The following is a 24337-nucleotide window of genomic DNA, read 5'->3' on the forward strand; positions in this document are numbered from 1 at the left end:
GCCTTTTCTCCGCTGCTGCAGTGAGGCTGGCCAGCTTTGGTTGGAAGGGAAGTGGAGGGAAATGGAGCAGTGGTGCAATTCAAATAATTTAACAACCGGTTCTCTGATCTTTCCCTCTTTCTTCTCCCTGCTCCTACCCCTTCCCTCATGCTGGCTGCTCCATTTCCATTTCTCCATTGCACTGCAGCGGCCATGCGATGGAGCTTGCCTCACCCACCATCCCCAGCTGTCTTTGCTCCCCACAAGCATTTGCTTGCTAATGTGATTTCCAGATCTGTTGTGTTTCTCTGTCCTGTTTCTCACCATTGTGCGCAAGGAAAGAAATGTTTGTGGGACTAAAACAAAAGTTTAATAAATCAATTCCAACTTTTTACAAAAAAAATCTCATGAAGTTATAACTGATTGATTTTTTTTAGTCCCACAAACCTTTGTTCCCCTGCACACAATGGAGAGAAATGCGATGGAGCTGGAAATCAGGTTAGCAAGAAAATGCTTGGAAGAAGCGAAGCAGGGGTGGGTTCCTGCCAGTTCTAACCTCTTCTATAGAAGAGGTTCCACAAATCTACAATGCCGTTTAGAACCGGTTCCAGCTTCCTCCCCCTGCCTGTCCGCACATCATCAAGATGAAGGGCCAGAGGAGTAATTCTGGGAGTTGAAGTCCACAAGTCTTAAAGCTGTCAAGTTTAAACACCCCTGGGTTTTTTTTCTAAAGTGTTAGGAGTGGAAGGTCTTGTAATTTGACAGCTTTAAGACTTGCATGCTTCAAATGCCAGAGTTTCTGAGCCAACATTTTGATTGCTAAGCAAGAGCATTGTTAAGTGAGTTTCACCACATTTTACAAGTTCGCCCACCCATCCAGTCACATGGCTGGAAAGCCACTCCCACCCAGTCACATGGCCATCAAGCCACTCCCACAAAGCAGGCCACACCTACAGAAGAGGTTCTAAAAAATTTTGAAACCCACCACTGAAGCAAAGGCATCTGGGCAGTGGTGGGTGTGCAAGCTCCACATCATGGCTGCTACGCTGCAATGGAGAAATGGAAATGGAGCAGCCAGCATGAGGGAAGGAGGAGGAGCAGGGAGAAGAAAGTGGGAAAAGCTAGGGCAGCATCCATCGACTCTGCTGGGCTCCCCCTGATACCTCATATAGATGCATATAGATATAGATGGATAGAGATATACAGAGGGAGGGTGGGATGGGAGGAAGGAAGAAAGAAAGGAAAGAAAGAAATAAAGAAGGAAGGAAGGAAGGAAGGAAGGAAGGAAGGAAGGAAGGAAGGGACAAAGAAAAAGAAAGAAAAGTTAGAGGCAAGAAAAAAAGGAAGAAAAAGGAAGAAAAAGAAGAAAGGAGGGAAGGGAAGATGATAGATAGATAGATAGATAGATAGATAGATAGATAGATAGATAGATAGATAGACAGACAGACAGACAGACAGACAGACAGATAGACAGACAGACTATAGATATAGGAAGGAAGGAAGGAAGGAAGGAAGGAAAGAAAGAAAGAAAGAAAGAAAGAAAGAAAGAAAGAAAGATAGATAGATAGATAGATAGATAGATAGATAGATAGATAGATAGATAGATAGATAGATAGATAGATAGATAGATGCTGGAAACTAATCTAGAAGAGAGGCAACCTAGAACTGAAGAGAAACTTCCAACAGTGAGGACAATTAGCCAGTGGAACGGCTTGCCTCTTGAAGTTGTGATGCTTCATTACTCGAGGTTTTTAAGAAAAGATTGGACAGCTACTTGTCTGGAATGGTGTAGTGTCTCATACTTGAGCAGATGGTTGGACTAGAAGACCTCTGAGGTCCCTTCTACCCCTAGGATCCTATGATTCTAAATGCTGTAGAGAAGATGCCATGTTTTCTGCTTGGGGAGGGGGACATAGTTTGTTTTTCAATCCCATAAACAGTGCTACCATGGGCTCAGCTCAAGAAATAAACAGTCGGCAAAATAAATCCATATAACAAACTCCATCACAGTCTTGGTTGAAGGAAAGCAAGGAAAAGACACAGGAGTATCATTGCCTGTTAGAAAAGAGGAATAGAATCAGAATAGAGCTAGAAGGGACCACCAGGAGGCCCTCTACCATTCAAGACAAGTGGCTGTCCAGTCTTTTCTTGAAAGCCTCCAGTGATGGAGCACCCACAACTTCTGGAGGCAAGCTGGTTCCAATGGTCAATTGTCCTCACTGTTAGGAAGTTTCTCTGTAATTCCAGGTTGCTTCTCTCCTTGTGTAGTTTTTGTCCATTGTTTCTTGTCCTGACCTCTGGTGCTTTGGAGAATAGGTTGGCCTCCTCTTTTCTGTGACAGCTCTTCAAATACTGGGAGACTGCTATTGTGTCACCCCCGGTCCTTCTGTTCATTAAAGTAGACATACCCAATTGCTATAACTGTTCTTCCTATGTTTTAGACAAACATATGAAATGGAGATGAGATCACATCACTCAGGTGAAAACTGCTGTGTTTCCCCAAAAATAAGACCCGGTCCTTTGAAAAGACCCATTAGGTCTTATTTTCAAGGGCTATCTTACTTTACAGCAGGTGGGAGGGGGCTGTGTATAAGGCGGCAGCCCAGGGTCAAAGTGCCAGCAGAATGCCAGAGGATCAGGGAGCTGAAGCCAGTGGGCATCCTGCCTGCAGCACCTATGCTAGCTGCCCCTTCTGGCCAGAGCTGGAATGCTGCTGTGTTTAAGTGCCAGGTGATGCTGGTCTTCCCTCCGTTGGGCCTGGGCAATTTGCTTTCCCCAAGCATTTCTTTTGCCTACCTGATTTCCAGCTCCATCACATTTCTCCATTGCGTTTCTCGCTTGCGAGTACAGAGAAACAAAAGTTTGTGGGACTAAAAAAAAGTTCAATCAATCAATTCCAACTTCTTGTGAAAAAAAATCTAACAAAGGTTGGAATTGATTTTTTTTTTAGTCCCACAAACTTTTGTTCCCCTGCACATGAAGGCGAGAAACATGATGGAGAAACATGATGGAGCTGAAAATCAGGTTAGCAAGGAAATGCTTGGGGGAAGTGAGGGCATCTGGGCAGTGGTGGGTGGGGCAAGCTCCATGGCATGACAGTTGTACTGCAATGGAGAAATGGAAATGAAGCGGCTGGCAAGAGGGAAGGAGGAGGAGCAGGGAGAAGAAAGAGGAAAAGATCAGAGAAGCTTTTGTTAAATTATTTGAATCCCATCACTAGTCACAATCACACGAGATTCTCACTCAATGTCCTGCATGACCCTTTTTTAATGATGGTAACTATGATTGCTGGAATTGCTGGTTAGCAGTGTGGTTATGTTGTTTTCTGACTTATGATCACAATGCTTAACAATAGAGTTTGTGATCTCAATTAATGTTGTTAAATTAAGACTATCCATAGTACCATTAGTTCCTCCTTAGAAGTGGTGATAATGTCTTGTAATTGTTCTCATATCATCAGGGCAAGCCAACAAGATTTTGAAAACTGGCAATAACAGCAGTTTACTGAATTCCATAATAACAAGCATATATAATTCATAAGGATAATTTTTACTGCAAATGTTAGAAATATTTCTTAATATATCTGAGGAACAGCAGAAGATGGGAGTTAAGATTTTCTTACCTTCATCACAGATTTCTTCAGAGGAATGAATCCTGATACCATGTTCACTTCTATTAGAGCCATATTACTTGTCTCTCTTTGACCTATGTAGCTAAACAAAGGAATTCTCAATCAAAACAGAAATGAAAATTCTGGGAAAGATTAATCCAGATGAGAAAAGAAGATGATTTTCTCCAGGTTCAAGAAACACTCACTTTTTTCCCAATGATAATTCTCTGAGCCAAAGTCAATGACAAGAGTAAACATGATTAGTAGCCTCAGCTTATGAAGTTTGAAGCAATTTCTGTGTCACGCCTGCAATCATATTCCTTTTAGGATCTTTGGCCTGCCACATACTCTGTCTCTTTCTTTACTATGCTGTTTCATTAGTGGGAAATTGGAAGGTGGTAGGAGTAGAATGTGTTTGTTTTCAAAATAAAAAATTCCTTTCTAGAAATCAAGATCAAGGTCTCTGCACCTCTGCATCTGACCGGAACTAGATGGATGGAAATGCCAATGTGGCAGAGGAAGATTGGACCATGTGATGGACTTGTGGGTGTGGGGACAAGTTCATGAACTTTCAACTGTGTGGAAACCCTGGAAGCCTTGAGATTCGGTTTTCCACAGATGTGCCAATATGTCTGTCTTATTAAATTGGAACTTTGATTAAAGTTATGTCTTGAACTCTGATTTAATTCTGGATGATATTTGGAATGCTGACATTCTGTTTTTAAGGAGTTAGCCCCTCTGCTTTGCTTCGTCTATTCACTATCTTAGATTAGCCCAAATACAAAGTTCTCCCTGAGCATTACATAGTCTTTTGGAGTACCTGAAGGAAAATGAGCAACTAAGGCAGAATGGTTATTGTGGCACCTAGCTATATGTCTTGTTGGCCTGACAAACATGAAGAGGGGGGGCTTCTGAATGAGAATGAATACGATATTCAGCTCTGTGCCATAATTCAAAGTGGTGGCCACTTAATTGGTTGTTTATCTGAATGGATGAATTATATGATGGTAAATAAAAGGAAATTTTCTTCTGGAGAAAATAATTATTGACTGGAGGCAGAAATTTGTTCATTCATTCACCACTGAATCTATCAAGGATTCCCAGTGGTTTGCAATAATAAATAAACATTTTTGCAGGAAAAGCAAACAATTCTCATTAGATAGGGGATGGACTTGCTAATGAGAGTGTTCTAAACTAGGAATCCACCATACCTCAAATTTAGCAGGATGACAAAATGCTTCCAGGAATTGCACACATTTGGGAATATTTCCACATTCAAAGTAAAACTATTTGTCTTCTGCGGTGGTTGGTTATATCGAAGGACAGTCTAATTGGAAAAAAATAGTTGCTATATTCAAATTTGTGTTGTAATGTGGGACAATGCTGAATACAATCAATGTATGAATAAAGTAGCATTTACTAATCTTGCTGTTCTCAAAGAAAATTACATAAAACCTCAATATTAAAAGCCAATTGAGAGGAAGGAGTCAAATCAAAATTTACAATAATATACATAAATTGGAAATAATTTACATAATTTATGTAGTTTATAGAAAAAGATATACAGGTTTTACACAATTCACATATATTTTATGGGGATTGTATACATATAGAATAGTGGAATTGGAATGGACCTTGGAGATCTTCCAGTTCAACCCCCTACTCAAGCAGGAGACCCTTTCCTATTTTGGACAAATGACTATCCAATCTGTTCTTGAAAACCTCTAATGATGGAGCACCCACAACTTCTGCAGGTAAATTCGGATTGACAGGAAATTTCCCCTTAGTTCTAGTTTGGATCTTTATTTGATAATCTTCTGCCGATTACTTCTTGTCCTGCCCTCAGGTACTTTGGAGAATAGGTTGATTCACTTTTCCCTGTGACAGCCCCTCAAGTACTGGAAGACTGCTATCATATCACCTCTAGTCATTCTCATTGTTAGATTAGACATACCTTGTTCCCACAATCATTCATCATATGATTTAGCATCCAGACTTCTTATATCATCTTTGTTGCTCTTCTCTGCACTCTTTCTAGGGTCTCAACATTGTATCATGACCAACAATGATGTAATAGTCTAAGTGTGGTCTCATTGGTGCAGTATAAAATGGTATTATCACTTCTTGTAAGCTTGAAACTAGCAATAGCAATAGCAGTTAGCAATAGCAGTTAGACTCATATACCGCTTCATAGGGCTTTCAGCCCTCTCTAAGTGGTTTACAGAGTCAGCATATCGCCCCCATAGTCTGGGTCCTCATTTCACCCACCTCGGAAGGATGGAAGGCTGAGTCAAACTTGAGCCGGTGAGATTAGAACTGCTGAACTGCAGATAACAGTCAGCTGAAGTGGCCTGCAGTACTGCACCCTACCCACTGCGCCACCTCGGCTCTTACTCCCCCTATGTTGATGCAACATAGGACTGAATTAGGGCTTTTTAACAGGTACCACACACTCTTGGCTCATATTTAAGTGGTGGCCTATTAGGACACTTAGATCCTGCTGTTGAGCATGGTACAATCTATTCTATGTGCATTTGTGTTTTCTTGCCTATGTGTAGGACCTTACTCTGACCACTAGGACAACTAGATCCACCTCACTGTTACTACTGTTGAGCCACCTATCACCTATTCTATACCTGTGTATACCTAAATGTAAGACTATTTTTCTCATTGCTGAATTGCATTTTGTAGGCTAGGGCCCAATTTTCAAGTCTGTCAAGATCCTTCTAGATCTTGAGCCTATCTTCTAAAAAGTTGTCTATTTACAGCAGTTGCTTGCCATGTGCAAATTTGATGAGTTCCCCTTCTGTCTCCTCATCTAAATAAGTGATGAAGATGTTGAAGAGTACTGAGCCTAACTGCACAATGGGTATCCCACTGCATGCTTCCCTCCATGTAAAAGTAGTTCCATTACGGACTATACATTGAGTGAAGTTGGGCTGCCAACTTATGAATCCATCTGGTGGTGATGCTGTCTATTCCACATTTTTTTATCTTACCAAGAAGTAGGCTGTGGTCCACTTTATCAAATGCCCCAATGACCTCTCAGTAAGCTATATCCACAGTATTTCCTGATCCACTAATTTTGTCACTTTGTCAAAGAATGCAATAAGGTTTGTCTGGCAAGATTTGTTTTTGATATACCGATGCTGGCTTCTAATAATAGCATTGCTTGTTTGTAGATATTCGAAGATCAGTTACTTGATTTTATTTTCCAGGATTTTCCCAAGTATTGATGTCAGGCTGATTGACCTATATTTTCATGGATTCACTTTTTCTCTTTTTTTGAAGATTGTAACTCAATAGCCCTTTGCCAATTGCCTGGCAGTTCCCTGGTGCTCTAGGAACTTTGAAAGAGTTTGTTCAGTGGTTCTGAGATCACATCTTCCAGCTTCTTCAAAAACGTGGGATACAATCCATCTGATCCTGGTGATTTGAACTTGTATAGAGTAGCTAGGTGTTATCTTACCATTTTCTTGCCTATTTTGACTTGTATTCCTATTGTCTTTTAAGGTATCAAGATTTCACTCTGGACATTTTCTAAAGGTGAAATATGTTCATGGGATGAGAAGTATATGTAATCTAAAATCATTTATATGGTAACTAATTAATTATGTCTTTTTGTTTTTTGTCTTTTGCTCTTGCTAATAATTTAACTTGATCTGTATCTCCCAATGTTGAGATTTAGCATAAGCACAGTCAATGCATTACAATAGATATTAGCTCCAGAAATTTGTGGTTATAGAGAAAGATCACATATGTGATTTTCATTTACTCCTCAAGTTTAAGATATTGAGATATCTGCATATTAACATGCTGCTCCCAGAGGATCAAATACCAAATCACACAAGCTTTTATTATTTGCTTACCTGCACATAAACACAGCCATGACCTGAGAGCTCCACCTTGTACTGACCAGGGATCTCTGGAAGGGAGGCCTGCTGCAGCACCAGCCGATTTTGCTTGTTCACATGGAATTCATGCTGGAAGCCTTTGATGGATTTTATCAGCACCTTTAGATTTTCTATCTCAACAAATGTCAATGCTGCATATCTGGCTAAACCTTGCAGGGAAACCACAGTATCCTGGAAGAAAGTAACACTCTGCTATAATTTTTAAGTGCATTCTAATTTGAAACCATTAGGCTTCATGCCTCTGTAATATTATTGTTTAGTTTTTGGATTTCAGCAGATTGGGATTTGAATTTTGTTCGTTGTTCTTGTAGTTGTAAATCTATGATCAGACCAATGGTGGGTTGCAGGCTGTACGCCCCAGTACGGGTGTACAGGAGCCAGCCCAGAGCACCGGATACTGTTCCAGTACGGTGCTCCGCAGGGCCCACCCACCCGGCTGAGCTCCTTACCTGTGTTTTAAGGCTTCTGCACTTCTGTGCACATGCATGGCGCATACAGCACCTGCACGATGCTCCACGGAGCAGCTGAAGCATCGCGGAGGCACTAAGATGCATGCACTGTGTGCGTCCATGAGGACGCCGGAGCCCATTCCTACCGTACCGGTTGGAATGGGATTTGAAACCCACCACTGGATCAGACGCAATTTTACAATGGTTGTTAAGCATGTCCCCATGGTCATTAAGTGAACCATGTGATTGCTAAGTGAACAACATTGTCCTAAGTGCAAATCCATTTTATGGAATGGGAGTTTCTTAGGAATTTGTGGAACACTTGATGGACAAAGTCACTCAAGTCCATTCCCAGTTGGAATCCAAGTATAGAGCAGTGTTTTAGAGATGGCTGGGGAATAGTCTTACCCATTTATCTGGGAACAGTTTGATCCTGATAGACAGAGTCCTTAAAGCTGTCAATTAAAACCTTTTCACTCCTGGCTTGTGAAAGTCTTGAGGATGGTGACAGCTAAGCGGGTTCAGGCAGTGACAAATTCATCACTGCAGGAGGGGACATTACCACAACCTTTTAAGGAGGCCTTGGTTCTCTCCCTCCTTAAAAAATATTCCTAGAACCCTCTTGCTTGGACAATTTTCATCCAGTTTCTCAAATTCCCTCTCCATTCCTTCAACATTTAAAAATCTTTGTTATTTTTTCTCTGACCAGACTGGTCAGCTTTGCCACATCTTGAAGTTTGGTTGATTTTATAATCCAATCTTCCTCTGTGTGTGTTTCATTGCTTTTCTATGTTTTTACTTATCATAATCTTGCCTTACCAAAGGATTTAATACCTGATGGAAATGTACACACTCCATTCTTCTTACCCATCAAATAAATACTTGCTCAGATATACCAATGAATGTAACATTTGCATAACTTCTCATAAGCATATCTGACCTGAAGCAATCTGATGCTGGACTATGCTCTGTCTTCTCAGTGACAAACCTTGTTTTCTGCAGAATACTGTCTACATTTTTTTCTATAACATGATATACAGGTAGTTCTTGAGTTATGATTACTCACTCAGTGACCATTCAAAGTTATGATGGCCTGGACTTACCAATGGTCCTTGGAGTTGGTGGTCATGTGATTTCAATTTGGGTACCTGGCTACTGGCTCACAATTATGATGGTTGCAGCATCCTATGATCATATAATTGTCATTTGCAACCTTCCTTGCCAGTTTCACACAAGCAAAGTCAATGGGGAAGAGAGCAGATTGCAAGTTGTTCCTGCTTCTGCTGCTTTTTTGCCCATTTGCAGTGCCCATTTGTCTGCACTCCCTAGTGCCCACCTGCACTCCCTGCCTGCCAATAATTCTCACTAACTGATCTGTTTGCCTGGGACCCTTGCCTTTTCCCATGTCATGATCACATGAGGTCCTCACTTAATGACCCATAGTCCTAGGGTTACAACGGCAACCAGGACTGCCATCACTAAATAATGTGGGCACATGACATTATACTTTACAACCACATCACTTAACAATGGACATTCTAGTCCCAATTGCCGTCATAACCTCAGGAGCACCTAAACCCTCGATGACATGTTCTGTGAACTCTTGGCTCAGTTTCAAAAGAATCATCTTGCTGTATGACTTACAGAAATACACAACATTATTTCTACTTTAAAAAATAAATTGAATAAATTTACAATTCTCTTTTTAAATCTCTTTCTCTTAGGTAACTTCCTATTGTAAAAGTTGCCTGAAGAGTTTTGCTACAAATGCTGCCTCTCTTAACCACAGCTATTGCTCCCCACCCCTCACCCATCCACACACATTGCTGAACTAAAGTGCTAGTCACTCGTGAATTAGCAGAAAGCTATATTACCATGATATACATTGTTAATTGCTAATCCCCATTTGTATCTATTGCCTCTATTCTTGGTGACAGCACCTACCCAACTGCTTTCCAAAGTGGGTAATAAAAACTTAACAGATTTTGCAGAGATTGAGGTTGCCCTTGGAATAATGGCGGAATACTTTACAATACCCTGGTATGGCTAAGAATAATTTAAGGCTGTCTGTGGTGGCTAGAGATGAGGTGAGGGCTAGTTATGCAGATACAGCAGGAAAAGGTTAAATACACATCGGGAAAGTTCTTAATATCAATGATTCACTGGCAGAAATGTCATATTTGATTGATCAGCCATCCTAACACCAATATATGCTCTACTCCAATAGTTCCCATCCCAAAACTTGACTTGTTACCTGTGTGGAGTAAAAGCCTCCATATGGGTTTTGTAGTTTAACAAGGATTTGCACTATCTTGGAAGAATACTTAATATCATCTGTGGATATCTCCGGTTTAGCCAAGCAAGCCAAAAGAAAATAGGCAATGATCTCAGTCTGTGAGAATGATGTCTCTAAAAAACAAAGGGGAAGAAATCTTGGAAGCTAAACTTCCATATGCATTGAATAACAAGCCCCACTGAGAACTTTAACTTCTGTAATAAGCTTCTTATTTTATCTCGTAAATTTGCATTTTTTTAAATTTTAAAATCATGGTAGGACTAAGCAGCTTGTGGTTCAGAAGCCTTCTTTTCCCTGACACCTTTGACACATTCATAGAAAGTCACTGATTAGAATATAAAATTTGGATTCAAATTCCTACTCAATCATTTACTTTCTGGATACTTGTGAGCAATTTTCATGTTACTGCCAAAATGGGATTTGTAATGATGCCCTCTATAAGGCTGTTAGGAAAACAACAAGGGGGAGATTACCAATAAACTCCATATTGAATAATAACATCTTAATGATAGGACAGCAAAAGGCCCATCAAGTAGTCAACCTTGAGTAATCCAAGTTCCTAATCTCTACGTCTTTTTTCCCAATATTTGTTCCCAATGTCTGTTGCTTTTTAAACCAGTCCTTTGCCTCAGCAAACGTATATTTCTTGCATTGAAATACGAGAAGCCAAAGAGAAAGTAATCCCACTGTTATTAGCAAACATTAATAAGCTTACACTGTCAAACCAGTTCACCCTAATGGACACATTCTTATTCTTTTTTTTTTTAATATAATTTTTATTAAACATTATTACCTTTAAAAAACAGGAAGAAAAATACAGCGATATAAATACAACGACATAAGCAAGACAAATCATACATAACAATATAAAGTAAAACATACATATACAAATGCCGTTTTAAACATACAACCCCCCCTCCCCTCCCCCCCCGCGGTGACAGTCATTCACAGCCCAGTTTTTTCTTTCCTTCCTCATTGTTAGGTCTCTAAGCCACATCTTCTCATTGCAAGGTTCAGGGATCTATTACGGTACCTATGTTAACTTTCCCCATTTTAAGTCCCTGCTGTTCTCCTTGTCGCCCACATATACCATAGGTTCCAGCTAAGATAATGTTCTGTTTCTCCTTTGTCCCTCAGCCAACCCGTCATTCTGTCCATTTCTGCACATTCGTAGATCTTTTTAATTATAGCATCTTCCGACGGTATAGTAGTGGATTTCCAAACTTGTGCATAGGTTATTCTTGCGGCCACAATTATATGCAGGCTCAAATGCCATATTGAACTGCTTATGTTTTCTGGTTTAATGCTTAGTAAAAGGTTCTCGGGTCTCCATTCAATGTTTGCCCCGGTAATCTCTTTTAACCATTTTTTAATCCTTTTCCAATATTTCGTGGCCTCAGTACAGGACCACCAAATATGGTAGAATGTGCCATCCTTTCTTCCACATTTCCAACACACTGGAGATAACCCAGGAAACATCTTGGCTAACCTCGTTGGGGGGAAGTGCCACCTATAAACCATCTTGTATATGTTTTCTTTGAATGCAGTAGATGTTGTAAGTTTAATGGTCTTACTCCATAGATCCCACCATTTGCCCATTTCAATTTCGTAACCTAGGTTTCTCTCCCATACTATTAGAAGGCTTTTGTCCATCTCTTCGTTGGTATCTTGGCAGGTCAAAAATTGGTAGATCTTCGATAACATTTTTTTGTCTCCACCAAACAAGATCTTATCTAGCCCCTGAGGGTTTGGGTAGATCCCGAAACGTGCCTTATCACTCTTTATTCTGAAGGCAACTGCAGAAGCACCCTTTTACACTTGAAATGTTTACCTTTTCCTGTCAATGTTATAACCTATGTTGTAGTTTAGGAGCATAACTTGCAGAAGTATGGACAAAATGGGGCATTAATAGGAAGCTATAGCATATGAGGTTTTTTTTAAAAAAAAAAAACTTCTGACAGGGAGGATTCATAAAATTTAAGGGAGGAAATATATGTTGTAAATATTTGTGATGCTTAACTCATTCATTTTGCTTCCCAACTTCCCCAACCTACCAAAATAAAAAACCCAACATCTTTGGCCCCATTCATTCTGGAGGGAGAACAAGTTCTAACAACAACAATAAGATTGAAGAGGGAAAGGAATGACATTTTTTCCCATCTCCATCTTTAATAAACCCTAACCCCCACCTTGCAGCCAATAGCTACTATTTTCCTACCTTGCTTCTCCCTCCCCTTAAATGGAGGCTAGGGAAGAAATCCAGGATGGGGGAATCTAAGGGGAAGGGAAGAAGAGACGCAGGCAGATCCCCCTCGGAATAGCCTCCTGCCCTGATTTCAACTGATTTCCTCTTCAATTCTCCGATGAACAGACCCCACCCCACTTTTTGGACTCTGGACCACCGGGTATTCTTCTTTAATTTTAAGTTGTAGTTTTTTCCTCCCCCCACCCTTTAGCTCCTTTATAAGGTTTCCGTGGAGTTTGGAGTTTATCAATTACCCACTATTAAAGCAAAGTCCAGGTTTCAAATTCAACTAGAGAAAAGATTTCCCCCCTATATTACTGAAATATCCAGTCCTTCTTTTAATTTCTCCTCCTAAGCTAGATAAACAGTTCATTTTCTTTGGGCTTTAATGTTTTTAAACTACCATCTTTTTTCCTTTTCTCTTTGTTTTACCACGCAGTTCCAATTTCTCCATTTATGCTATTTTACGTTTCAATTCTCTCCCAATAACAACTCCACTCTTATTCTATCAGTGGGTTTTAAATCTTCTCACCCGGTCTTGTCACTTCATCCAGCCATCGCTCCTGCATTCGTGCTTAGCCCAGTTGGCAGACATTTTACAATGCCTGTCTCCCCCATCGCCAGGTGGGAAAGCTAATTTTTGGCTTTCGAGGAACCAGTTTCTTTCCTCTTGGCCGTTCAAGATACCACTCTTTTTTCACCTTCTCTTCAAGAAGGCTCTGGTCTAAAAGACCCCCCCAGCAATGGTTTGTCAGGCCTGGATTTCACAGGCCCCTCGGGAGCCCGCTTTTCCAATCTGTCTCGTTGCAGTGCTAACTGAAAGTCCCTGGGAAAATTGGATTTTTATTGGGTCTTTCCCCCACCCCATGCCAAAAGGACAGCCAATATCAGCCTCTACTTTGCTTGCTTGCTATCGGCTGCCATAGAAATATGGAGGGAGGGGGCTTGAGGTATTTGGGTTGGGGAATTTCTGGTGCTGGAGGAATTATCAAGAGGCAGTTTAGTTTCACCATCTTCTGTGCATGCTGATGGCTTGTGTTTGGATTTGGTCAAGGTCAACCATCTCTGCATACCAACTGGATGAGGCTTTTTGAAGATGCACCCCACATGACACCTTAGGGAGTTGCAGATTGGTCATTGGGTTGGGGTAATTGGAGGATGGGTGCTGGGCAAACATTTGATATGTACATGTTCGCACCTTTTTGGTTCAGATCTTGCTTTCCTTTCCACTGCTTTCTTTTTATAACCAGTAAAAGTATCTTTATCGCTACAAAAATGGAGTTGGGAGTTTTCTTTCTTGGTTATTGAAGGAGGCACGCCTGAAATTAAGCAAGATCTCTCCTTCATACCCATCCTGGAGCTCAAAACGTCCGTGGGGGGGGGGCATATAAAAATGCCTAACTCCTGCAGTGACCAGGAGGATATGGGAGTGACTGGATCCTCCTTTCCTTTGGAGATGGAACGGATGGATGAACTGAATTTGGAGGAAAGATCTTTCTGGCCCAGATGGTCGCTGGGAGTGGGACAGAAGTGTGATTGTGAGGAGACTCTAGCAGGAGTTACCACTAGCTGACATCGATATCCTGAGGCTACCTGGCAGGAAGCCTAAAAAGAGGATCTCATGATGACCCATGCTCTACACCTTCTTCAGGAAGCTTGTGAAAAACGCCATTCCTGCGAAAGCCTCACTGAAAGGGAGATTGGATTAGCCGAGCAGGCGGAGGGGCAAGGAGATGACCTGTCTAACCCTGAGGCAGCCCTGGGGGGCAGCCATCAGAGCTGGTCAAGATGGAGGTGCCCCAGCTGCAACAGCAGCCATTTGAGCTGCTCGGGGGGGGGGGCAGCAACGTCATAAAACTCCAAAGATTCTTCCTCTTGGAGTGAAATACAGAGGAGATTCCAAAGAACTGGGTTTTTTTTAGTTCTGGTTTGGAATTACATGCAGGAATATGGGGAGGATTTCCCATCGGAGGATGCCAAAGTGAGAGCTGTTACTGTGGCATTGCAGAACAAAGTGGCTGCCTGGATGGTTGCTTTACATAATGATGATTCCCCTCTGCTGAGAGATTACAATGTGTTTATGACAGCCCCGAGGAAGTGCTTTGATGACCCCTTCGCAAATCAGAAGGCAAGAACCAGGATGAAAACTTTAATCCAAGGGAGGAGGTGTATGGCTGAGTACATTCAGGAGTTTCGTGAGCTGTCTGTGCATATGCGGGGGTGGTCCAAGGAGGCTTTGATGGAAAGCTACATGGATGGCCTGAATGATGATGTATACCAGGATTGTGGGAACATTTTGGCTGTACCTGGTGTGTAATTATCCCAGAAGTGGTGGAAAAACTGGGTTTAAGACTGAAAAACTATAAAAGTACCCATTGCCTTTTGCCAGTTGGATGGGTCAGTGGCTGGGGGGTTGTCCATTTTGTAACCGAATCAGTAGAGATGTGGATGGGAGATCACCAAGAAACTTTAAGTTTTGTTGTTGCCCCAGGGATGGATCGGCTCCTCATATTGGGAATATCTTTGCTGTGGAAATGGAACCCGCACGTGAACTGGAGGAAAGGGTGGTTGCGCATCTGTTTGGCAAAACGTTTGCTAGGTACATGTTCACATCTTTTTGGCTCAGATCTTGCTTTCCTTTTCGCTGCCTTCTTTTCATAACCAGTAAAAGTATCTTTATCTCTACAAAAATGGAGTTGGGAGTTTTCTTTCTTGGTTATTGAAGGAGGCATGCCTGACAGCCAGCCTGGCTTCTCCTCCTAGAGAACCCCCACCCTTCCCCCTACCTCTCACTCAATCCCACTTTAGGACAAAGGAGCATGCGCTGGAAAAACATGTTGGGGCAATATGGGAGCATGTCTTCTGACCTCTCAGAGCTTGGGCCGCAACTCTCCATGCTCCTCCAGGCCCGGCTTGCTGAGAAGGGGTGAAAGAGTCACATGGGTTGCATTGTGGCTTTGCATTGTAATGAGCTTCAGGAGGAGGACAGGACCTTGTCTCCCCCATTGTGAAGCGCATGAGTGAAAAAGTTCACTCAATCAATTGCAACTTCGCGAGATCTTTTTTGGGGGGGGAATTGATTGAGTGAAATGCGATGGAGAAATGCGATTGGAGCTATGCTGGGGCCATGGCATGCGTGCCTACAGGGAGGGTTCTGCATGCCACATCTGGCGTGTGTGCCATAGGTTCGTCATAATTGCAATAGAAAAATCTGAAGCCATTCTTTAAAAAACATGATGCATAGCTCATAAAAATGAAATGAGCTCACCTAAAATAATTTAGTAAGGCGAGTCTTAGAATTCACCCTCTTCATAGAAGAGTAGGTGATCAAACAGAGCACTTTTAAGCAGAACAGTACCTCCTACCTGTTTTGAGAACCTCCTCCTCTAAGTCTCCGAGGAGCTGTTGCCGGATCTCTGTGTCCCCAGCCAATGTGAAGACATAAGCCAGCAAAGCCTTGGAGTAGGTGTTGTTCATAAAGTTCATGTTCCTCTTCAAGCAGAGTAAGGCATCATCTACCAGACTCCCCTGTAATACCAAAATTTCCAGTAAGTTTTCAAGCAGGAGGATAGCCTATAAGAATATCCTATTCTCTGAGATCTACATAGAGCTACTATGATTGGACAGTAAACCTGTCCATTCAGGACTTGGGTTCTTCTTACCCCAGTCCTGAGGTTGGCTGCTTTCTGTTTTCCCACCTCCAAAAGTTCATAAATAATTTCTTGCAATCCCTCTTTCCCTGCATGAAAAACCTGGATTACTAATTTCTGGAGGCAGGTGGTGCATTGGGACCACCCAAAAAGTCTCAGGAAGGCCCCAGGGATGTTCCACAGATCTGCATGAAAATTAAAGTCTCCAAAGACTTACATTATTCTTTAGGTGCAGCTCCAGCAAAGAAGCAGTGACATAGGCTGTCAGAGAGAAGTCATCATCCACACCACCCTGCGGACATAGAGAAGAAACCAGCAAGTGAAGTCACAAGGCCCCTTTTCCTGATACCTTGATTCACATGACTCTCCAGTTTCCTTTATTACGTGGGTATCTCCTACGCTACTGCCTCAGGTCACATGGTTCCTACCTTCAGGGCATTGTTAAAGAGCCTCCCCACACTTTCAAAGCAGCCGCTGGGAAGTTGGTGTTTCCTTAACCAGTCCACGGCATTCTGAATATGCTTTTCATCCACATAGATGTAGCGCTTTGCCTGGCCAAAAGCCTTGGCCACAAATGCAGTCAGCCTGAGCAGCAGAAAAGAAAGAAAATACTGAAGAAGTAGCAACACCTTCAGCTACTCCATAGTCACCTGCTCATGATCTTGCAGCTGCCATCTGGTGAGCTGAGAGTTATGAGAAATAGCCAGAGAAAAGTAGATGAAAGGGCAGGTCCAAAAAGTGTCCTCCTAATAATATTGGGATGGGTGTGGGGGGGAGATCCTGCTGCTTCTGTTGGAGGGAGGCATAATAGCCCTGCTGACAACTCCAAAAGCATTTCCTCCTGTTAGTTGGTGAATTCATGAGAGGGAACATTCTGAGAAAAACAGCTGTTCTGCTCAAGGCCCTTACCAAGTATTTCCCTCTTCGTCACGTTTTCCAAAGGCACTATAGGAACCATCATTGTGTTTATAAAGCAACTGCCGCTGATATCCTGCAGCATAAGGAGAAAATAATGCTCTCAGGTCTGTCTATGGAACGATCTCCCCGTAGAGATCCGGACCCTCACCACTCTTCCAGCCTTCCGTAAAGCCACGAAGACCTGGCTGTTCCGGCAGGCCTGGGGCTGTTGATTAGTATCCAGCACCACTCCAACTGTATGCATGTTGTTGATTTTTAATATTTGTATTATCTTAATTTTTTAATATATGTTATTTTTGCCTGTAAGCCTCCCAGAGTCCCACTGGGAGTGGGCTGCATACAAATGCCAATAAATTGGAAAATTGGAAATTGTCTTGATCCTATTTGACTCTGCTGGCACACTTCAATTTCACCCCACAAGCGTCATCTTCAGACATAAAAATAACTTCCCAGATATAAAAATGCAGAAAGCATTTAACATTGACTAAAAATGATTGGTATAAGGAAGGATGGTCATGGGATGACAGGCTAGGTCCCAACTTAATCTGGTCCCTGGTACTTGCAAAGCCTGACCTCCACCAGAAGACCTTCCAAATAAGAGACAGGTAGAAAAAGGCCCAACTCACCACTCTTCATGTGCTCTATTGCCCGATTCCTTAACTCCGGAGTCACCTGATTGGTTTCTTCCAAGTACTGGAGTACAACGACGTTGGGAACAAACTTGACCATGTTCTGCTCACCACAGCCAAAGGGCATCTGAAGCAGATGGTCTATATTTTCTAGTGCAGCTCCCATAATATCTCCTGAATGTTAATCAAATAGAGGGAGCAAATATAAAAAATATGCCTTCCTTCAAGTCCAGAAAACCTTTTCCTGCTTCCTAAAAACTGGAACATTACATTCAGGAAAGTTCTTGCAAACTGAATTGAAAAACAATTGGCCAGACAAGCATGGGCCCAATACATGACATCATGGAGCAGCTGCTGAGATGATGTTCCTCAGTAGACCAGCCCATGGCAGATGCATGACTAGGATGCTTTGAAAACTTGTCTTTGTCTGGCAGCCAAGGCTGCCCAGCTTTCCCCTGCATAGGAGACTACAGTGCACCATGCAGTATTCCGTTTTCAATGCCCCTCCTTTCAAATATTTTACAAAACATGCGATGCTCAAGCACTAAGCCTGCCATATCTGTTTTCTCTTTGCTAAAGAAGACATCTTTCTCACCAATGACAGATACCATGGCCCGCTCAGAATCCTGCACAACTTCTTCCGGCATTGTTAGGGAAACTTCTTCAGATGCTGGTTCTCCTGGAGGGAATGCATGTGTGAATATAAATGTAGAATTAGAATAGCTACAAAAAGTTGTGATAACTTTCATTGCATACAACATTTTTGCAAGCACCAGAACATTCCTTTTCTATCAAACAAATGGTTGTGCAGGACAGGATCATCTCATTTTCCAATGGGGACCTGAGCATGAGAGGTGGCACCTATGGCTGCCTTGCATAAAGACTGGAGCAGGAAGAACACACATTTCTGAAGTTCTCCCAGCTAAAGAACACACTGCCTTATTACCTGTAGTTCCTTCCACCGGTCCTATAGCAGGCAGACACATCCCTGCATTGCCGTTTTATAGCAGAGCTATTTCTCAGAGAAGAAGCAACCAGAGGAACAGGCTGATCTTCTCTGTAGACTCACCACGAATACAGCAATGCTAAACAAGAGATGCAGCTCAGCCATACCTGAAGAGCATAGGAAAGTGTTCTGGGCTTTTTCTTCAAGGACACCTTCTGGCTGTGGAAAGAAAAATGAGTTATGGGTTATTTGATGGTATGTTTTGGAGGACTTTCTTAATGCCAAGCCTTTGTCTGGGCAAAGAAGAGCAGCCATCCACCTGGATGTAGCCTTGAAAACACAAGGCACTGCAAGATCCAGAAATTATTGACACTGAAAAAAATAATCCCAGTATCAACCCCTTCTAGAAAACCACTTCTGGGTTCTCTAGGAGAAAGAGAAGAAGAATCTGGGGATGACGTCAAGAGGAATCAGCCTAGAGCAAGCCTGGGCAATTTACAGACTCAGGCCACATCTGTAAATAAATGTATCTCAGGGAGTGGGAGAAAAAGTCCAATTTGGTTCAGTTCTGTGGAATCTCTGTGTGCTCCATCAGTCAGCTGGTGGCCATGGGAGGATGAGAAGAGAAAATACTTTTCTGCATCTGCACAGTGCTCACCCACGCCTGGAGCAGTCTGAGGAGGTGGTGGTGATCAACATATGAGGGGACCTGGGCTCGGCCACCCACCATCACCTCAGTTGAAGTGGAACCTTGTGGGTGAATGGGTAGAGCATAGCCTGGAGCTATTGCTTTGGCCCTCCACAACAATCCCAATTTATTGCCCCTCCTAGCCAAGAGTCTTTACATAGCCACAAACCGATTTAAGTCCAACATTTCTTGAATTCCGCTGACTCTTATGTAGTACACAGATAATGCTAAGCATTCATTAAGTTGATTCCTGTGCATAGGCATGTTTAGTAACAAATCAGTTTAATTGGAACTTCACTTATGGTCCTCATCTTTCATTCCCCCCCTCTTTTCAGATATTGGTTTGTGCTTGAACTAGAGTTTGCCTGATGTCTTCACTGACCTTGACAAGTAAAGATTTGATAACTGTGTCTGACCGGCCACGCGTGGGAGTGACAGATATCTTGTTGCCACACAATGCTTGGGTCTCCTCAGCCTCACTTCTCACTGAGATGTTCACATGCCCTACAAGAAGGCAAAAGTGATAGAGAACAGCCATTCCCAGACTTTCAGTCATCAGTTTAGTGTGAACAAAAATGGCTGCTCTTTCCTTTTGACCCAAACTCCATTCTACAACTCACCACCACCATTAATAGATGCTTCAAATGCAATGCCAAGGCCACCTCTGCATCTCTCCACCAATGGAGTTGGATGCAGATCTGAGTGCAGAGGGACTGAATGACTCTTGAACAGACAGAAGAGATATGGGCTATTTCATGAATCTGTCTGCAGTTCTGGTTCCACTTCAACATTAACAGATGTTTCAAAGTGACAATATGTTAGTTAGAAAGTTAGAAAACCGACCCCACCCACTTGCCTCACCTACACCGTTTCAGTATAACGTCTGCTGAGTGCTCTTGATTGACAGGCATCTGAATAACTAAGAGGATGCCAATTCAGCACACTGACTCCCCCTACACCTTAACCTCAGTCTTACCCAGCTGTGTAGCTGTCAGATTCCATGAGAAGACCTTGGCTTCCTCAGCGCACAGGCAGGTGGGGAATAGGCAGTCAGGACAGGGTTTCACCTCCACTTCCTCAGACTCTAGCAGGGTTGTTCTCACCTGAATGAGATATGAAGGAAGAGACACAATAGGAGCTATGCACCATGGGCTAATATGGAGTTATGACCCAGACCAAAAAAAACCTACTTTTTGCCAGCTCAGATTGGCTGGAACCCCCTGGAGAATTTTGTTTTGCAAACCTCTGAATGTACTTCATCAACTTTATTCCCACCCCACCCCACAATGGTTTGTGGAGAAGAAATTGGGGCCATTAGGAATGTATCGTCTGTCAAGCACAGAAAGGAATGCAATCCTTCTGTTTGCAGTCTTTGTCTCCATGTCTAAAACTCATTGTGAATTTCCTTCTCCTAAACTTTATAAGATTTCTGACTTGTTCTAAATGGGGTCTCACCTGGATACAGTCCTTGAGGAAATTAAAGACCGTGACCTTTATCAGGAAAGTCTCTCCACGAATCACAGAATATGGCAGAGTCAGATCAACGAAGAAGGGCTGGAAAACCCTGATTGTGGTGAATTGGGAGAGGCCAAACCCTATGTCTGCCAGACAGAATGCATTTGCGTTCCACTCCGTGATTGTGTCTGGAACAGTGAAGGAGTGAACTGCTTTCCCTTCCTCACTGCAAAAGAGGAAGAGAATTTTAATGACAGGTCACACCAGAGCAGGAGGCTGTGTCAGCAAAGTCAGCTGCTGTCCAATTGAATCAGAATATAACAGCAGTTGGTCAGAGGGACCATGCAAGAAGCATGATTTATACTGTCGCTAATTTTTTTAAAAAATAAAAATTTTAAAAATGTAAAATGGTTACTGTTATTGTTAATAGGCACAAACACAGAAAAGAAAGTAACCAGTTATTACATTCCATTCAGAGTGTATCATTCTTCCTAATTTTTAAATAGACACACTGTGGTTTTGCTGCATTGAAATAGTGCTCTTTTAAAAATTAAATAATTATTGTCTTGATATTAATAAATACATAATTCAATATAAGGATAAATTCCATTTTTAAATTCCAAAAATCCCATTACAATCATAAATTGTGGACTACCAGTAATTAAAGAGAAACTGGGAGATCATGAGTTCTACCTGAGGCATGAAGTCAACTGGGCGACCTTGGGCCACTCACACTCTTAGCCACAGGTAAGAGGCAGAAAGGTTTTGCCTAGAAAACTGCATGGACTAATCTATCCAGTTACGAGGAGTGACTAAAAGGAAAACAAATCAGTCTATATGTCAACTATGCCACATGGTTCATGCAGCAAATAAAGACTACTGGGACATTTTTATTACCAAGAGTATAATTTACTGAGTCAACACCAATACGAAAGTAGCAAAGCCAATTCTAATGGTTTCATACACAAATAGCATACTTAAATGTTTCCCTTTTTCCTGGCCCTCACATTGTCATTTTATTCTGTCCAATCAGTATGGTCAGTTCAGTTCAGATTGTTTGGGTGATGGACTCTCTGCCTAGCAAATTTCTCCCCTTCCCCGTACCTCCCCTGCATTCCAATCCATTCCCTCCCTGTCTGGCTGTGAGCAGGGTTTGCAAAGTGAGCCAAGCCTCGGCCATGACATACCGCCCCTCCAATAGGAAGATTATTCCTAAAATAGAACAAACACATGCACATAATTGGTGGTACATTTTCCTAAGCATTGACTAATGTCTTCCTGACTCAGTTGGGTATTTGGTATGGAATTTGTGTGTGAGCTTAGGCACATAGACCTGTGATGGCCCCATCCATTCAGGGCTGTCAAACTCAAGGCTTGTGGTCTGGATCTGGCCCGCGAGGTGCTTAGATATGACACGTAGGGCTGTCCTGGAAACAGTGAAGGACTGGCCCATGGCACCAGGCTGACCAAGCACTTATCTGCAACCTGATGATGACCATCTGGGTTGGATCGCAGCTAGCCTTAGATCTGCAGTGTTGCCTTGACCCTGCCCACTGGGCATGCACACAGAAGGTGATGAGCACATGGGGCCTGGCATCCTTGGGGATTGCATTCTGAGTGCTTCCCTTTCACTAGGATGCCAGCCCTTGTATGCTCACCATCTCCTATGCGTATGCTCAGAGGGTGAGGCCAAGGCAGCGGTACAAAGCTAAGGCTAGCCTGGATGGCAGCCATCAGGTTGCAGATCAGCGCCTGTTCCTGTGTGCCAATCTCTCCCCCTGCCCTCATCCCTTCCTGAGCACATAGGAAGGAAGAAGATGGCAAGGAGATGTAATGGGACCTTTAGGACCATAGGGATTTTGCCAGCCAGGTGCGATGGGTGATAGGTGATTGCAGGGGCTGCAGGGGGGATGCGGCAGGCAAGTGGCAGTGGCATGAGGCTTCCGGCATTGTGGGGGAGAGAAGCAGAACTGCCCTCTCCTCATCAGGTCTGGAGGTAATGGAGGGGAGTGTGGACACAAACTCCTCGGCCCCCTCGCAGGTCTTAACCTTGGCCTGCACATGGAGCTTATTCCCCCCCCCCATGCACCTGATGCATCTTGGCACTGCTGTGGGTCGCTGCCTCCACTAAGGCTGCCAACAGCTTACACATGTCCATTAGGCTGCTGCCGTCGCCACCCGGAGCACTAGGCCCACCCAGCCTGAAGGAGGCAAAGCAGCCAATTAGAGAGGCCGAGTAGAGGTGGTAGAGCATGCCCAGACCCAGCAGAAAAAAGGCAACCACTGTGAGTGGGGAAATTCTCCCCTCATCTCTGCTGGACCTGGGCGCCAGCACCAGTGGGAATCAGCTTTCCCAGCTCGCAGTGGCTGTCTTTTGCCTGCTGGGCCTACCACCTGTAGCCAGCTTTTTTAGCTGGCTGCTTCTTTGGGCTGGGTGGATTTGTCAAATGTGGCAGCAGCACCCTGTAGTGGGGCAGAGGTACATCAGGTACATGAGTAGAACATGTTCCATGCACAGGCCAAGGGCAAGACCTACATGGGGCCTGAGAAGATGACCAGTGCTGACCTGTTCTCCAGCCACAAGCAAAAACAGACAGTGGGATGGAGTAAATGCTTCAAGTGTCCACATGACATGACTCCCCCTATCTCTGCCTGCTGTCGCTGCCGTGCATGCTGCTGGGATGGCCAGTTAGGTGGAGCGGGCTCTGTAGCCAAAGAGTGCATCAGCTGAGGGGCTGGAAGGCTGCTGGTGCTGCTGGAAAACATTGGCTCCCATGCACAAAGGCAGTGAGTGCGTGATGGCTGATGGTTTCCTGCACTAGCCACCCCACTCCCTGTGTTGCCTTGCAGTGACTGCACCCACACCTCACCCCCTGTGTTGTTTGACCACACCTCATTCTGTGAGACAATCCTCCTTCCCACTGCCCCATCCACTAGAGACCCCTAGATTCTCTCCCCAACACCGCGCAGCCCATTTGAGTGACGTTGAGCTGGCCATGCCTCTGGGCCATGCTGTGACCACCATGGCAATCACAGTGGGGAGTTATGAAAGGGTTTCAATAGGCTACAGTGAAACACTGGGTGGATGCACAGGATCTTTGGCAGCCTTAATTCTACTGTTATCCGATCTTTGATCTGGATGCTGGAGACGGGTCCCATGCACTTGGGACCTAGCTTCTTGCATGGTTGTCTTAACTGCAGGAATTTGGTAGACAGATACATTTTATTCCCTATTCTAAACTCCTCCTGGGGCATTCTCTAATGTCAGTCTGACTTTTCTGTGTTTCCCTTGCAGCATCTAGCACCTTACAAACTACTAACCAGGTATTTCGTAGAGTGCTGATCCATTCAGCCAGTGATGCATTTGAAGGGGTCTTCTGAGGAAATTCTGACCCATTCTAGTACAGGAAATTTAGATTCTGCCTACACTCTTTCTGCTATCTCTTTCTTCCAATAAAAGTTCCTTTTGAAATGTCTTTTGTTTCAAGAGTTCTGCTTTCTTTGAAAAGATTGGTGAGGCAGGACCCTAGATTAGGTGGAAACTGCAAAGTGGTCAAC

The 24337-nt window shown here is 43.2% G+C and overlaps 1 protein-coding gene across 1 annotated transcript in view; it reads right to left on the reverse strand.

Moving 5' to 3' along the window:
• The window catches only part of LOC106544568 (alpha-2-macroglobulin-like protein 1), a 102357-nt gene that overhangs the window by 6656 nt on the left and 71364 nt on the right, over nt 1-24337 (reverse strand). The window contains exons 20-33 of the mRNA XM_087716570.1: nt 20780-21005; nt 20301-20427; nt 19707-19828; nt 18804-18855; nt 18286-18369; nt 17688-17864; nt 17053-17134; nt 16572-16728; nt 16361-16435; nt 15859-16021; nt 10207-10361; nt 7459-7674; nt 4801-4916; nt 3602-3692 (exon numbers count right to left, since the gene is read on the reverse strand). Of these exons, the coding sequence (XP_087572696.1) occupies nt 3602-3692; nt 4801-4916; nt 7459-7674; nt 10207-10361; nt 15859-16021; nt 16361-16435; nt 16572-16728; nt 17053-17134; nt 17688-17864; nt 18286-18369; nt 18804-18855; nt 19707-19828; nt 20301-20427; nt 20780-21005 (1843 nt within the window). The remainder of the gene's footprint in view (nt 1-3601; nt 3693-4800; nt 4917-7458; nt 7675-10206; nt 10362-15858; nt 16022-16360; nt 16436-16571; nt 16729-17052; nt 17135-17687; nt 17865-18285; nt 18370-18803; nt 18856-19706; nt 19829-20300; nt 20428-20779; nt 21006-24337) is intronic.

This window comes from Thamnophis sirtalis, unplaced genomic scaffold (assembly GCF_051295495.1).
Source record: "Thamnophis sirtalis isolate CommonGarterSnake01/CBP01778 unplaced genomic scaffold, rThaSir2_p1.2 scaffold_5, whole genome shotgun sequence".
Classification (NCBI taxonomy): Eukaryota; Metazoa; Chordata; class Lepidosauria; order Squamata; family Natricidae; genus Thamnophis; species Thamnophis sirtalis.